Source organism: Antedon bifida, chromosome 6 (genome assembly GCF_963402885.1).
Source record: "Antedon bifida chromosome 6, ecAntBifi1.1, whole genome shotgun sequence".
Lineage (NCBI taxonomy): Eukaryota > Metazoa > Echinodermata > Crinoidea > Comatulida > Antedonidae > Antedon > Antedon bifida.
Window position 1 is genome coordinate 21,283,543 of NC_136231.1, and position 17,302 is coordinate 21,300,844.

At 34.6% G+C, this 17,302-nt stretch overlaps 2 protein-coding genes across 2 annotated transcripts; one reads left to right on the plus strand and one right to left on the minus strand.

Moving 5' to 3' along the window:
• The first annotated feature begins 47 nt into the window (after positions 1-47).
• On the plus strand, positions 48-9,894 carry LOC144845826 (DEP domain-containing mTOR-interacting protein-like). The gene is made up of 9 exons (XM_078703273.1): positions 48-174; positions 2,108-2,221; positions 2,673-2,857; positions 3,966-4,086; positions 4,924-4,993; positions 5,255-5,369; positions 6,211-6,405; positions 6,714-6,934; positions 7,808-9,894. The coding sequence occupies exons 2-9, from the start codon at positions 2,127-2,129 to the stop codon at positions 8,054-8,056; spliced, it is 1,251 nt and encodes a 416-aa protein (XP_078559399.1). The 5' UTR covers positions 48-174; positions 2,108-2,126; the 3' UTR covers positions 8,057-9,894.
• A 1,029-nt stretch (positions 9,895-10,923) lies between these two features.
• On the minus strand, positions 10,924-17,301 carry LOC144845938 (small ribosomal subunit protein uS10). Its single transcript, XM_078703460.1, has 4 exons — positions 17,174-17,301; positions 16,314-16,413; positions 11,549-11,748; positions 10,924-11,090 (listed from the first exon to the last, which is right to left on the minus strand). The coding sequence occupies exons 1-4, from the start codon at positions 17,174-17,176 to the stop codon at positions 11,034-11,036; spliced, it is 360 nt and encodes a 119-aa protein (XP_078559586.1). The 5' UTR covers positions 17,177-17,301; the 3' UTR covers positions 10,924-11,033.
• Between the last annotated feature and the right edge of the window lies 1 nt (position 17,302).

Sequence of the window (17,302 nt, forward strand, 5' to 3'; positions counted from 1 at the left end):
TTATGTAATTGAAATTAAATCGCGCCCTCACTTGTTAAATTACTTGGGGCGGCCGCACCGGGGGAGCGAGTGGTATCGTGGTTGTTGTGTATGTTGTTGTTTTTGTCGGCATCATCATCCTTTTAATCATCAATCAAGCACAAACAGTGCATCAGAAAATTAAATAATTGTAATGTAAGTACCGATTCAAACAATACAATTCTCAGATGATGGTAGTTAGACCGATTCGAGCTCTTGGCTAGGACTATGCTAGGCCTAGGCCTAGCCTTTAATTAATTAGGAAGGATTCTAGCTAGGCTAGAAGGGTACCCGGCCTAGCTAGGGCCTGCTAGCTAGGCCTAGCCACCCTCCTAACCAGGCCTATAGATAGAGGAAGAGTCATACATTAAAAAATGCATTTTTTATAATTAGTTTTGACATTTAATTTAGGCCTAGCCTAGGGCCTAATTAAAAATGATGAATTTACCTAAAACAAATAATATTATTATTAGGCCTAATACTTGATTAAAACATGTGATTGTAATAACGCCGTGGCTAAAGATCGGTACCGTATCCTAACTTCCGTTTGCTAAAGGTACGGTAAAATTGCATTACGTCCTAATCAGCCAACAATGGGGTGCTGGTACGTGTGTGACGTCATCGTATAAGGACACTTTGGATTTGTTTTATCTCGAAAACAGTGATCAACCGCTTAACATTTTCTTTATGCTTCATTTATTGCTGTTATCGCCGTCGTGTGTGAAAACAACTAAATGTAGCCTACGTCTGTTATTATTGAAAAGCCAGAACATGATTTTAATTCTAGAATACAGAAAACCGTTCCAAAAGAGGCCTACTACGTACTATAGCCTCATTATATGAGTTTGTGTAGGGAAAGCGGTGCCAGGCTGTGGCCAGCTGCATGTGTGCGCTGATTTCTATGACCCAGCCCTGGGCTACTGTCTAAATCATAGTATTTGAGGGCCCCTTTACTGTCCGCATTTGCTTGTTGTTTATGGTCAACATCTGTAAACACAGTCTAATAAAAAAATATAGGCCTAAATAGGCCATTTGGAATAAAAATAAAACCCTCATATATAGTAACTATGGACAAATGAACTAGACGCAACACTGAATTATAATTCCTTTACTTCTAATTTTGCTATCAAATCAACATATCGGATTATAATACTACTACTGTATGTTGTATAATGAAATAATATTTGAGATTGAGTGCATGTTTTAAACGCTTTTAAACGTCCACCAACCACATAAACTTTGGTCTATTACTACAGCATCGACGTTGTCGCCCGTTATTAAACTTCTGGATTCAATATTGCTAGGTCTAGCCCCGGGGCTGAGTCACAGAATCAGCGCACACATCCATGCAGCCTGGCGCCGCCGGTAGGCATTCTCTACAGACGCGATATGAAAAACATCCAAAGTCCTTATACGATGACGTCACACACGTACCAGCACCCCATTGGCTGATTATGACGTAATGCAATTTTACTGTACGGTACCTTTAGCAAACGGAAGTTAGGATACGGTACCGTATCTTTATCCACGGCGTTGTAATAATATGTGGACCCTTTTTCAAGAATAATGGATGAATTAGATGAAAATTGTGTTTGTTTTGAGATCGTCCCTCAACCAGGTGCACAGCACAAATCCCTATTCATAACACACACAATGATCACAAACATCATAAGTCTTGAAAAATACACTGTGCTAGCTAGATGACCGCCTTTTATTTTTTTTATTTGTTCCGAGGACACAACAAGCAAAAAGCAGGCTCTATGAATCTGGGACAATTTGCCTCGGGTCGATTCAACCACTTTAGTTCACCAGGTGATAAACCTGATGGTTGTAATTATCAAAAAGTACATAAATCATTGAAATGGAAAAAAAAAACAAATTAAAAGATCCTGGACATGGCTGCTGTGTCAGTCTGTGAAATTGAATTTCTCTTGTAACTTGGTCATCGATTTTTGCTTGTGTCATTTGCTTCCAAAGGGTCTAACCTTCATGATTCCTATGCCAGCTGGAATTTGAATGATTTTCATTTCAGTTCCATGTATTATATCAATCACATATAACATAAAAATTGGGAATTTTTAACTTGCAGGAACTAAATGTGAATATTCATGGGTGATGCCAAGGGCCTAGGCCTGCCTCAGGGTATGGCCACAAAAAGGCAGAAAGCTCATGGTTATGTCTTAGTTGTTGGTCAATATCTCAGGTAATGTATTTTAAGACTTCTCACCATTCTTGGGGGAATGTCTCTTCTCTCTTTTTCCATAGAAATAGAAACTAGCCTATTATTTATTGGTGTAAAGTAGTAGATTACAAGCCAGGAGCTTACCCCAGTAAATGAACGGCTGAGTATAATTTCCTATACCACTATATTTCGAAGTGAATGGGGTTCTACAAGGTAAATTCGGTTTGATTCACTGCTCAGCCATGCAATTGCCACTAAGCTTCCAGTTTCGTTTGGAGGACATCCCAAGCGTATTCAAATGACCACCCAGTAATTTCCAAGTTAGCTTGAAATCTTACATGAGGTGAGCCAAACCAGGATTGATACATTGGTGTGGCCATAGCAGTGAAAAACAACTAAGAGCTAAAAAGGGTTTCATTATGTAAGCATTTTGAACCTTCATTTTAATAATTAAGTTTTTTTCCCTCCACAGGGACTTGCTTCATGCACAAACTCCAGCATTAGTCAAAGACAGACGATACCATTTAAGAATTTTTAACAAATGTTTCATTGGAAGAGAAGTTGTTGATTGGTTAATGTTCAATGAAGGTTTAGCTGACAGGTCAAAGGTTATTGAAATGATGACTTTGCTTCAGAAGAACAATGTTTTCCATCATGGTATTTTGAGCATTATTATGTTTCTTGTTAAATTTCCTGCTGTACCTTTAAAGTACTAAATATATAAATTGAAGGCCATTTCACCTAGTTAATAAATTATAAAAACTTTCACAATAGAAGGTATTGTCTCATAAGAAACTTTGTTCACAAAATATCATGTTCACAAAATATCATGTTCACATTTTTGGAATACACTCCACAATTCTCACGAAATGTAGTGTTAAATTGCTAAAATATTTCTAAATAATCTGGGCTTTTAGTATATAATAATTATCTCTTAATTAGAAAATTATATAAATTTGCATCTTAATCTTTATGAATCATATTCAGACTCAAGTACAGTATCTATAAGGAAATACTTCATTTAGAATGTTTGGGAATTCCCCCTTTTTTACATACCTTAAATGAAAGAGGATACTTTAGTTCTTTCCAAGTGTGAACTTTCAATTTCACAAAAACCAGCACACAATAAGAAAACTTGCAATCCTAAGTCTTAAGCTCTGTCTACACTAGATCAAAGTTTATGTGACAACAAAATGTGATGTGCCCATATATATGGACATGATGATGTCATACCACTATCTTGTTTGGGCATATCACTACCATATTTGGGCACATCACACTTTTTTTGTCAAACTAGTTTGATAGTGGAGACAGAGCTTTAAACAGAGGTCATAACTTGTACGGCTACATGACTTTGTTGTTTATACGAATGGGTAATCTTTATGTTGAAAAGAAGAAGTTGTTTAGTACTTTTGTATGTGAATGGTCATTGAATAATGCAAGCTTGTTCCTTGAGTATTACTTAATGTGCTAAAAACTCTGTTTTACTAAATGCTCATCAGAAAAACAATACAGTACTGTTTAAAGTCCTCAATGAAATATGCAAATTGATTTACATGCAGTTAGATTTTCAAGACATATACCTTTTCAATTTTTGAATTACTTCCGTCTCATGAAACTAGTATTAATTGAATTGAGTCAATCAACATGACAAAAACCACAAACTTGTCATATGCACATGATATCAGTCAAGGTGATTGAAAGCTCCATAATAGTTTTTATTGTTTATCTTAAATTATTATCAAATTTTGTTTGCACATTTCAGTTACAGATGATCACAGTTTTAAAGATGATTATTTATTTTACCGTTTCCGACTTGATGATAACACGTTTGTTATGAAGAGAGAAAATGAACCATTCATCAAGGGCTGGCGCTTGTTTACAAAGTAATTATAATTTGACAAATATCACAGTGGTGAATCCAGGGAGTAGTGCTAAGAGCATCCCCAAAAACCCTTCCCCTTCATGTTCCTACACCCCCCCCCCCCCCAATTATTAGATAAGTTTGATATCTATTTTTGACAGAATATTAATTTATAGCACTCCCCTGAGTCTGGTTCTCAAAAATGGTCGACGTCAAATTGTCAATGCTATAGGGTTGAAAATATGAATATAATTATTGATAATAATAATTTAAAAGTAGTAATCAATCAAAATGTATTGGTATTTTCACCCATAACATGAAAGAGTAGTTATTCACTTCCACAGAAAACAAAAAAAGGCTTACATAATGATTTCACTTATAAAAAGACAAATGTACTGGTAAATGTGACCAAAAATCTTTATATAGCTGACAGATACTGGACTTTTTGTCAACTTTGTTTTTATAGTGAATAAGTATTATGTGACATTGAAATGGCATATAGTATTCAACAAAAGGGATAATATGTTTAATAATTAGCAGAGTTGAATGGATCTTGTAAAATATTTATAAATATTTATTTACGTTTTAAATTGAAACCAGCAACACTGATGATTATCTGTCAATTATGTGTTAATATTTGATATCTGATTATTTTATTTATTGCATAGTAAGTAACCAATGTAAAATTTAATATAATAAATCAACAGACAACTGTATTCATTTCACTCATTTTAATATGTTTATATATGAGAAAAGTTAGTTCTAAATTATAATTATTTGTTTTGTTATTTCTTTTGTTCGATTCTGGAATTTATTTCTGAAATAAAATAAATTATAAGTTTTTAATTTTATGTTTCAGATTGTCTAAATCAGGGAATTCAGACACGTTCCTTCAAAGCAGAGTAGAAAATAGCATCTCATATGAAAAGGTAAACCTGTTACGGTTTCAGCCTTATGGCTATTTGTATCATTGATCGTCTGTTTTTGGAAAATAAATATACCTGAATTATTAATGCAATTACTATATACAATAGTGTAGTTAAATCGTTTTTTTGTTATTACTGTTATTAAAAATAGAGGATGTGTATGTACTTGTGCTCTCATTTAACATATGTTTTATTGTGTATTATTATGTAACACATTTACATATTTGTCTTTGTTTTAAATTGGATGCAATTTGTCTTTTGTAGTGTTTCTATGGGTCTGAAATGGTTGATTATCTGGTCAAGAAAGGCCAAGTGAGTTCACGTCAGGAAGCAGTCATGCTTGGAAAAGACCTTCTTGAAAGTGAAATTATTCATCATGGTAATGTTAATATAATTGTTATTTTTATTTTTATTATATCATTAATGTATATACATATAATGTAGCTACTGTATTGACGAAGTTATTGGTCAGAGGGTGAGCCCACCTTTGACATAATTGAACTTGTACTCAATGTAGAACCAGTACAATTGAAGTTGATGGAAAATGCAGCTGTATTGTTGCATGAGCAAAGAGTGTGTTGTGTTTTTAAATAAACTTAGTATAGATACATTAAACCTAGTATAGATAAATTAAACCTAGTATAGATAAATTAAACCTAGTATAGATAAATTAAACCTAGTATAGATAAATTAGACTTGGTTTGGTTAGTTTGTTGTAGAGATATATTGTGCAGTGATAAATCTGTGGATTGTGTCAATCATGGTATCTGTGATAGTGTTAAGTCGACCCTTTTTCACAATGATTTTGATACTTTATTTAACTTGTTAAAACCATTTTAATCTTTTTTGATTCGTGTGAATCTTCATTTTGATGTGTTTTATTTTGCTGATACAATTTTTATATGTTTCTCCTAAGGGAGGTGAATACAATAAAAATATAGTAGAATATAGTACTGTAGTAATAATAGAAAGACAAACCACTATTCAAAATGTGGTATGGTATCCTGCTGTGCTAGAATTGGAAAGATACTTGTATATTTAAATAAAAATAAAAAAATGAACATTACATTTACAGTACGTGCATTGTTTATGGAATGTTAGCATACTCTGACTTTGTTCCTCTCAGGTTTTTTAATTTGAGACCTTTCAAATTCTTTCATCTAAATTCAATGTACTTACTGTACTACTTGACAATTTTTGTCTTGTTTTTTTAATGACAGTGAGAGATGAACATCACTTCAAAGATGAGCATTTGGTGTACCAGTTTCATCCACATCTTGAAACTATCAAATTATCTGACCTGTTGAACTTTGACATAAAGCCAAGACGAAGTTCATCAGCCAACTCTTCACCAACCAGTAGTTATATAACACAAACTAATAAACTGCATTCACCAAGTGACGAAATTTCAGTAGGTTAGTTGAACTAATGGTGTTATGGTTATAATTTATAATAACTAATTTTGAGGTAAATCATTATGTTGGCCTCTTTTGCCACTACTTGGCGCAATCAAGCTATTTGGTTGTATTTGTGTTTGGTATACATTTGGTTGATTTTTTTTTTATATTGAACTGAAGCACTATTTAATTAATTTTGTTCACTTCTAGAGAAATATCAGAAGCTTTTGTAAACTACCTACCATTGTACTCTTAAATTGTTTACATCTACAGTTGAACTATTTATCTCAGCTCAGATAAGCATTAATTTATATCCATTTTTTCAGTGTCAATTCCAAGACATGCTTCATTGCCTGGTAATTTTGACGGCATGTCCTTGCGTACCCTTCAAAGTTTCACCATAGATGAGCCAGCTTCCTCGCAATCATCAAACTCTTCACCAAAAGTGTCTGGAGACACCAAAGCACCGCCGTCCGTTCTTCTGCGACAAGCCACAGTAGACGAGTTGATGTCACAAGAATCACCATATATCCGTAAAACAATGACAGTAAGTTAGGTTGTTTCTAAAGCTCTATATTCACTATAAAACTAGTTTGACGAAAAAGTGTTTTGTGCCCAAATATAGTAGTGATATGTCCAAATATGGTAGTGATATGACAGAGCTTTATAGTTTATACACTATACAGATGTGCATCACATTGCAATCGTTTGTAGCAATTGCGACATATTTCCAATTTCAATGCGAAATCGTGTGTGAAAGCTCACATTAATATTGCAATTCTTACACATTGGGTATTATAATCTTTGTTAATCTTGATCACATGGAAAAAATTGATTCATAAAATCTGTTCACTAGTAAGGTACATTTTTTTTAAAGTATTGTAAATTATTCAACAAAACTGAACCTAGTTTGAAAAATGTTATTTCCATTTACTGTGTCTTATTTTCTATTTTTGTACAAAAATATGAGATAATATTATCAAAATGTTGGGTCCGTTCCGGGTAAGTTTGTTCCTACCCACCAAAGCTAGCGTTAACTGTTCCCATGAAAGCACCTTACCCGGGTACAAAAACTAAGCTTCATTTAAGGTGGACATATGCTCACTTTTTGTGTTCACACACACGATTCCTTATTTAGATTACAATTGATTCTTTTCATTGTCAGTCAGTTTTTATATTCATTTTGTAGACATATGCTTGCATTTTGTGTTCGTCATAATCAAAGCAAACTCTGATCAGAGCGTGGCTTCTCTAACAGTATTCTGAAACCATCCCCAGTCTTCTGTCATCCTACTTGCTTGCTCCATAGAGCCAAACACATCTGTTATAGTCTTTTTCCATTTGCATCTTGGTCTTCCACTTCTTTTCTTCCCTAGAATATAAGCCTCCAACATTTTTTTATTTTCCTTGTTGATTTCAGATTACAAGTGATTCTGTAGGGTATGGTTTTATTGTACGAGGTAATGCTCCTTGCTACATACAAACAGTGGATCCAACCGGACCAGCAGCTGAAAAGGGTCTAAAGGTGCGTCAGTATGTCTCGTCCGTCAACGGCCATGATTGCCTTAAGATGTCGCATCAAGAAGTTGCCGATCTAATCCTAAAGCGGCAAAACGAGGTTACTCTCGAAATCATGACCCATTTCAGAGATGCCTCGAAAACTACATGAACAGCTACAACAAGATTGTATGCTACAGTTGTATTACTGTATTCTAATATTACAAGGTAACTGCTCATAATGGAGGGCAATTTCAGGTACAATGCAGTCAAGTGGTATTACATAAATTCTTATCACTTATTTCAAAGAGACACAATTTGTACACAAATTATGTACAAACCCAGGAAGTAGAAACAAATGCTTTTTTCTTGTTTGCAACATCAGTGACAATACAAATCCAAAAAGAAAAGATGTTCAATCATTGAATATTCTGTTACATGCATTAGATGTATAGGATTGTCGGACCAACTGGCTATTAACAAGGGCATTGTCCATGGGACTCAACTGGTTCTATTCATAATTCAATGGATCAAATAGTGTGAAATGTTTATACCTGTTAATTGTGGTGCAAAGAGTACACATGTTACAGATAAAATTGTTATGAGTGTATCATACATTTTGGAACCATTATGTAAAATTGTAAGAAAAGTATATGGAAAAAAATATGGATAAGTTGGTGGAACATCGACATAAAATACAATGATTCTAAAAGGATGATACATTAAAATTTTGGGAAGCCCTTAAGATAAGAAAAATGATTTTTAGAAAAAGTAATCTTCTACCTCTACTTCGACAATCAGGAGGCTTATTATTATGAGCAGTGCCAGCAAAATATTGGGTCGGTCGTCTAATACACTATTGTCTAAAATGCTGTCAACGACTCTGTGAGTCTTATCTTGTATATGCATAAATAGATATTCGTAATTAGATTGTATAAGTAGTACCTATGCAATAACTTCCATGTTTTAATAAGAACATTTTTCAGATTTTGAGCACAAATCTTAAGCTGGTGACTTAATTGAATAACCTCTATCTTTGCATTTTAGTGTTGGAGAAAAGAAAATGTTGAGGCTTCCTGTTTTGCTTCTTCATACTTAAAATATATAATATTGAAAGATTATAATCATGTGTAGGAGTTTTGTTAATTTTTATTTCTGTTTTGAAATTGTAATACACAGTGTGTGTAAAGAAGGATAAACCTATCTTATTTAATAGTGCGTTGTCAACCCTTACAATCTTGAAATTCTGTCGAAACCAGGGGTTTATTTTATCAAGAGATAGGTCCTTAATGTGTTTTAGAGGTTTTTTTTTGGATGCATTTGCAGCAGACCCCACAACTACTATAGATTGTAAAAACTGTCAAAATGTTTCAAAACTAAACACCCTTGTCTCAAAGTGTTTTCGAAAGGTGTCATTAGAGGCATTTTAAAGAATAGAAAATAATACGAGGCCTTAAAATAAAAGTCTGGTTTTGGGAGTTTTCAGTGTGTACAGAAAATTTATTTTAATGTTGATTCTTTAGGATGTATTTGTTCATCTAATAAGTATTTTACTGTATTTGGTTTTGGGATAATAGTATTTGTGTTTCTGTGCATAGTAATCATATAAACAAAAAAATATTTATTTTCATTTGGATCTGATTCCAATTCTATATAACTTTATATTTAGTGTGTGATAAGCTGATTATTTTATCAACTAAATGAATGGTTTAAAATGAATCATTCCAACATAGGAAAATAACTATTGTTTAATTTTAGAATAGATTTTAACTACTCTAACAATAATAATATTGTATATTATTTTATGGTTGAAAATATACCTACAATTTAATTATTTACTAAGGCCAGCTCGTTTATATTCCGCAGTATATTTCATAATTACTGTTTTACTTTCAGCATAATTCTAAGAATTTTAGAATAGTATAAATAAACCTAATAAGGGTATTTTTTATTAAAGACAAAGGCTAACAGCCTAATGGTTCAGAAAATAATAAAAAAATTATGTCAATATTTTTAATCTGTTCATTATTTGGTTCAGAGTGTACTTTTATTGTAATTGATTACGTGTTTGTTTAAAACACATAAAACACTACGGTTGGTATCTTTGATTTTGATTTTCACTACACATTTGGTAGGAAATGGAATCACCAATTACAGGATGGGAAAGAGTCCTTTATGATACATTTCTTGAGCCAGAACCTGAATTTGGGGAGGCAAGCATAATATACTATTCTTTTTTATTTGTAGTCTACACACATGGGTATAATAATAGATTTGTATTTATAATGTGCTTTATATACTAACAACCATGTCAAAGGTCAATCAACTAGATACTTTCATCTCTTGTATTATGTGAAGCTGCCACTGCTCTTTCATCTGTTCATAATGACACAGGTTGAAATGGACTGGCAGTAATTCATTCTGTACGAAGGATCCTCTTTCTGCACCAGAGCATGATTTTTTGCTGTAGTGCATATCAATGCAACAGTATTTGCAGTGATCTGGTTATATGCCAGAAATAGTTCATTGTTGATATTCTTCCCAGGAAATATACTCTTCCCAGATAATTCTTTTATTTTTAATAACATGGTTACCTTGTATAGCCAATCTTTATAAATTACAAACATGGCCTGCAAGTGAGAACTTTCTTCCTGTTGAAATAACAAATTTAGGGTTTCATGAATACTGTAAATTGAATTTGGTTTGGTTGATAGAAGCGAGACACATACAGTATTCAAAATTAGGCCCAATTGCTTAAATACAATTCCAGTTCTGTGAATCAAACTGATCCTAATCTGTTTATTGTAGACAAATAATTACACACTTTCACACCTGTTCCAGCTCAACACTCAGATGGCGCTACCGTACAGCATTAGATACTTTTTGAATTCACTACACGACTATGCGCATATCGAGAAGAAAAAGGTTGGCAGGAGCATAATTGGGTGTCATAAAAATTAACATAGCGATGTGACTTTATTTGCTGGAGTGATGTGAAAGACCTTTTACACTTCAATTAAGAAAACACTAAAAACAATGTTTCAAGTTACAGTATCTTTATTTGCTTTATCACACATGTGCTCTTTTTTAAGACCTGGTAAAGATCTATTATTGGCCTGGTCTACACATTTTAGACTTTAAAAGACTGTTTATGCATCAGCAATGGTTACTTCAACTTCAACGCCTGGTTCAATGCTGATTGATGTCTATAAAATAAGGTTAAGGGTTACAGCACTAAAATGAATACACTTTCTTTTAGCAAAAGGTATATAATTTCATACATACTGCACAAAGACAAAGAATATGGCCAAAAAAAACAGATATTTATGTCCAGATAATCTAATTTGCGGTTGTCCTCTTAACTACTCTGCTGCCAGGGAGTCTGATAAAGAGGCCTTGGAGAGTGCCTTATTAATTGGAGAGGAACTACTACTTAAATCATTATTAGTGGCTTCAACATTTCCTTTTAAACATAATTCACCTCATGAAATTATTTATACCATTGCACTCATAAAATACCCACTTATTATAGGGGTGTCCTAAAGGACTATCAAATGATAGTCAACACAATATACACATTTGCACCCATTATAATTATAAACTATTTTACGATTGTAGAACAAAGCAATTTACTTTTGAACAGTCATTATGAATAAAAGGATACAATCTGCTTAACAATCTCCGAGGGGCTGTGAAGATCAATTAGACGCTTGTGAATTCGCATTTGGAATCGATCCCAAGTTTTGGAACCTTCACCACATGGGGTTTTACGGGTGGTAATTCGAAGAATCTTGGTTGGCATGCGGATTGGTCCTTTCACTTGCAGATTTTTATCTTGTGCTCCACGTTTCAACTCGGCACAAACTAAAAAAATAAATGTGGTTATAAATATTAGTTTACTATTATCCTCGCTTTAAGTGATTTATTATATTGTCATGTAAAAAAGTGTAGTTTTATAGTAAAAAATATAGTAAAACTTGTCATCTCTCTCACTGTAGAAATATTGAGAACAAGGTCTAGTTTAAAAATGCAAATAGTTTAGGTTAATAAATGAAGTAATTTTTCTGTAAATTAGTGGCCAACCTTCTGGTTGTTAAGGGGCCGTCCAAAAACTAATTTTCCGCGAGTTCCGCGATTTTACCTTCATAGTTCATTGAACCTCATTTCCGCGGAACGTGCGATACAAAAATATTCATTCGGAATGCTCGCGGAACGCAATTGATGAATATTCATATAAACAATCAAAATGTTGCCGCCCACATATCGCGAGTTCCGCGGGGAGCCTAATTAAATGTTTACAATGTACCAGGAACTACGACTAGGCTAAAACGGAAAAACATTACATTCAGAACTAATGAATCAACTAGGTCCTTTTACGACGATAATCTCGTATACAGTAGTATCCCTCCTAGGCCCAGCTAGCCGATATGTCAGCTAGCCCAGTCTAGTTAGTAGTACCCACGTCATACAGTAGTATAATAATAATTATTATTGTTTTGGCGGCCTACACTATAAATGATTTAATCCTACCTTTTGTTAGCGAATTATAAAAAACAACGACACCTAGGCTAGGACACCAACAATAAAATATGCAAAATAAATATATATTCCATGTTAAGATTTAAGATAGGCCTTTTAATAATTATTAAATACATGTGTAAAGAAAATGCCCGACTAGAATTTGGATGGAGGGAAAAAAACATGTGAATCGTGGGAACAGTTTAGAGCAGCTAAAAGAGTATTATATTACGTTTCATGTCATGTGACACAAAATCCAGGTACACGATCTTAATTAGCCACCCCTCGTACCGAGTTGAAAAAAAAAACATGTGAGAGGTTGCGGTAAACAGAGAGTATCGTGTTTCATGCCATGTGACCAAAAAAACTAGGTCTGTATAATTACGGTCTTCTGTCGGCAGTCCTTTTGAGCGACCGACTGAACGTTCTGATACTATATTTAGAATGAATTGTTTACGATCTTTTTTGTCGGGATCGTTTCTGGATCGACTGGACGTTCGCTATATTATTTTTATTAGTTGGCCTAGTTCATTGTGTTGTATCGTGTCTCTACGTTCATTTACAACGTGGGAAATTTATATTCGCCGTTGAGTAGGTATAACACGCACGAAGGAAACGAATACGATTACAAAATATTATATATTTTTATGATCAAAGTTGCTGCGACTGAGAGTGGATTCTGTGTATTGTGTACGATAGTTTATACCATGCATTGTACTTATATACTATATCGTTCTTAAAATAATTGTAACTACTGTAAAAATAAAAGATTATGCTTTAATACCTTCAAACTGTTTTGTTTTTTCTTTTGTCAAGAGTTCACAAAAATATTTTTGGTTTTTTTATTTTTTTAAAAACTTTTTATGGAGGTATATTTTTTGCGCGATGGACGTTTTGGCCCACTTTTTTTTAGGACGAAACGTCAAACTTTTAAAATGCGAAACAGAACAAAATTGACTATGTATGAAATATTATTGCCGATGACAAAATTGAGTTTTGTATTGTTTATATCCAGACGTAATTAAAACATTAAATTTAATTGCCACCGAGCGAAATTGTAGGCCCTAGGCTAACTAATCCGTCCAAGCTGCTACCCCCGCCTCACTCATCGGCCATGGTCCGCCGTCTCTCGCTCGACTCATCTATCCAGGAAATTCCCTATTCTATCGCGAGAACCATGATGTTGGTCTCAATAATACTAAACAGTGGGCTGATTTATAGTTTAAAACAGCTTACGGCATTTCTTAAGTGAATTTTTATTCAACGTATTCATTCTTCTTTGATGAATCCTTTGCCAATTGCTGTGTAAATCAGTATTTAAAGTTGTGATGCGAAAAGTGTGTGTAATTATTCCACAGGTAAACCAGGCATAAGAAAACCCATCGCCCAACAGGACCTCGTGGTGTGCCGATCTCGAGATTATCGTAAACAAAATTGGTAGAGTCCATTATGTATGGGGTGTTTCCTTTTTACGAACCTATAAAAAACGCGCTTCGACCACTGTGTAGGCAAAATATTTATTTCGTTAAATCCCTAAATTGATAATCGCGTATTCTGTAATCACGTGACTGATGATGTAATCTCAGCGACGTACTAAATGCACGTGATTTAATGTGTTGGGTGGAAAAGCTTGCTGTTTACCACATTACATGATTCACGGTGCTATTCGCGTTTTCTTGACGTAAATCGGCGGCGTGTAAATGAAACAATTGTTTTCACCAAATTGCCGTTGTCGACATAGAGCGATCGGCGGCTAGCGTGGCTAAGCTAAAAAGTACGTATTTTTCAAAAATTACACTAGCCCAGCAAACATATTTGCTAGTTTTGAAATTTCAACTAGCAATTATGAAGAATCTACTAGCAAAATGCTAGTTTGCTAGCGTGAATTTCGAGCCCTGCTCTGGAGCTGGGCCGGGCCGCTGAACTTTCCGTTGTATATGGGTAAAAAAAAATAAAAATAAAAAGAGAGGCGGCTGGATAATCAGGAGCGGGCGGTGACGCTTAACAAGTATGTTTTTTTATTTGGCCTAATTGTAAACAATATTGAAATATAATTTGTTCTTCCGTAAAAATCAATTACCGTAATACCTGGCCGGCAAAGCGTACAAACGAGTTAACACTATATTCTCCAGTATCGGCAATACTTCCGCGAGTTCCGCGATATTGCAAGGCTTCCGCGAGTCTCGCGATATTAATTAATATTCATGAGTTCCGCGAGAAAATCAAGCTTGAATGATTTTGCCTCATTACCGCAAGAGACGTTCACTTTCATGGTTGAGTAAGTAATAGGGTATATAATCGCGGAACTCGCGGAAAATTAGTTTTTGGACGGCCCCTAAGCTATGTCTACACTATCAAACCAGTTTGACTAAAAAGTGTGATGTGGCCAAATATTGTGATATGATGTCATCGCGTCCATATATGAGCACATAACATTTGTTTGTCACATAAATTTGATAGTGTAGACAGAGCTTAAGAGAGCTGTTAATACAGTACAGAAAGAAAGTACTGCAACTTTACCTACGAAGTAGCTTCGTAGATAGAACGTAGGCTACGTTGTTGGCTTCGTAGGTTCCATTGTTTGGCTTCGTAACCTCAATAAACAACTTTCAATGAGCTACGTTCTGAACTTCGTAGGGAGTTCGTAACCTATATAAACAACCCTGCGATGTTCTTAGTGAAGTAATTAAGGTGTGAAATTAATGTGTTAAATTTAACTGGCGGAGGACCAAGTTGTAAATTACTAAAAAATAAATAATATTTTTTAATCGTAATCTTTTCCTTCGTGCGTGTTTACCTACTCAACGGCGAATATAAATTTCCCACGATGTAAACGTAGAGACACGATCCAACACAGGTGAACCGCAACGAACAGGCCAACTAATATAACGAACAGGCCAACTAATATAGCGAACGTCCAGTCCATCCAGAAACGATGCCGAGAAAAAAAAGATCGTAAACAATTCATTCTAAATATAGTATCAGAACGTTCAATCGGTCGCTCAAAAAGACTGCCGACAGAAGACCGTAATTAATACAGACCTAGTTTTTTTGGTCACATGGCATGAAACGCGATACTCTCTGCTTTACCGCAATCTTTCACGTGTTTTTTTTTTAACTTAGTACAAGAGGGTGGCTGCCGGTCTGACGATCGTGTACCTGGATTTTGTGTCACATGACATGAAACATAATACTCTCTCTCTGAAACTGCTCACATGTTTTTTCCACTCCAAATTCTGTTCGGGCTTTTTTCTTTACACATGTCGTAATCATTTTAAAAGGCCTAAGCCAGGCCTATGTTAAATCTTAATATGGAATATATATTTATTTTGCATATATTTTGTTGGGTTAGGTGTCGTTGTTTTTATAATTCGTAGGTATTCCAAGGGCCGCCGAAACAGGCTAGCCTCGACTCTCTCTACGTGAGCTGAGGTCCACCGGCCCGATGATGTCGTTTCGTCGGCGGATTTCCGTTCAAATTAGGATAACCGATACGTAGGGCGGCTACAAAAATTGACGTCTACTATCTTTAGATAGGATTTTAATTAGCAAACAATACATTGTTTGTTTGCATTGTCAATGCTTCTAAAGGCGATAACAATGGTGTTTACTAGCCCTACGAACCACCCTACGTAGGCGCGCCTAGATAATTATCATAACAATACATCGTAGGCTACGAACAATACATCGTAGGCTACGAACAATACATCGTAGGAGAGAACAATACATCGTAGGCTACGAACAATACATCGTAGGCTACAAACAATACATCGTAGGTTACAAACAATACATCGTAGGCTACGAACAATACATCGTAGGAGAGAACAATGACCTACGATCTACCTACGCGTAGGCTACGAAAGGCTACGCGTAGATACGAAGCAGTAATTTCTTTCTGTACTGTACACTACCTTTTTCTAAATTTTTGACATTGCGACTTGTTAATGTTATTCTTATTCGGTGCACAGTCACATCCTCGGCAGGTCCCTTTCCAGAGTCTTTGTAGTGAGCCTGAAAATATTCAGAACATTTCATTAAATTTGTTATTTAATAACATTTTAAAAAAAACTTAAAATCCATTGATGCTTATACACCACAGTGTATAAGCATAGGCTGTCACTGCTGTTTTCTGTGGTACGTATGCTTATACACAGTGATGTTTCTTTTTTTATGGATTTTAAGCGGTGAAAAATTTTTATAATTTTTTTCAATAATACAGTTATGATGTAGGCCAATCTTTTAAGAACATTTTACAGTAATTTTTTTCTCATACAAATACAACCCTCCGTTCAGAAAGTATGATTTTTAAATTAACATGGTGTCCTGTCCTGTTATTTTTGGTTTTTTTACGCTCAGCTGCTGAGGTGGCCACGACTGTTTGTTATCTCTGCAAGATGGCTTCTGTAGTAGTAGCATGAAAATTGTCTATTAAAAAATTATTTATGAGGAAATCAATTTTTTTTTAAATAATGAATCAGATTCTGGGATTTTAGAAGCATCATACGCCACATATTGTGGCAGTATGACATTCATTTCTCAAACAATACGCCCTCAATCATTGTATCATCACAGATCAGTACGTCCACAAAATTCACAAACACGCCACACTACCTTCTGCCGCTAGCTCCACATGTATGTGATGACTGGGCCTAGGCCTAGCTAGCTAGCCTAACAAAAATGAATCATAAATGTACTATTATTTCAATATACCTACAAAATGTATGCATACACAATAACATCATGAATTGTATTACAACTCTATCATACTAACCATGGTTTTAGTTGCTGACCGACTTAAACAAATTCAATTTTGAACAGCGGTGAGCCAGCGACTTTTCTGTTCCACACATGCAGCAGCAGAGAAAGGACCAAATCTAAGCCGGCATAGGCCAGCTAAAAA

Bases quoted from the DNA above. Each gene is read 5' to 3' on its own strand.
- LOC144845826 (XM_078703273.1), top strand. From the start codon at position 2,127: ATGGGTGATGCCAAGGGCCTAGGCCTGCCTCAGGGTATGGCCACAAAA. The intron at 4,087-4,923 runs GTAATTATAATT...TTTATGTTTCAG, and splicing joins GGCTGGCGCTTGTTTACAAA to ATTGTCTAAATCAGGGAATT. The intron at 6,406-6,713 runs GTTAGTTGAACT...CCATTTTTTCAG, and splicing joins AAGTGACGAAATTTCAGTAG to TGTCAATTCCAAGACATGCT.
- LOC144845938 (XM_078703460.1), bottom strand. The intron at 11,749-16,313 runs GTAGTGTACAGT...TTATTTTTTTAG, and splicing joins TGTCAAAAATTTAGAAAAAG to TTTGTGCCGAGTTGAAACGT. The intron at 11,091-11,548 runs GTATCCTTTTAT...CTTATTTTATAG, and splicing joins CGGAGATTGTTAAGCAGATT to ACATCAATCAGCATTGAACC.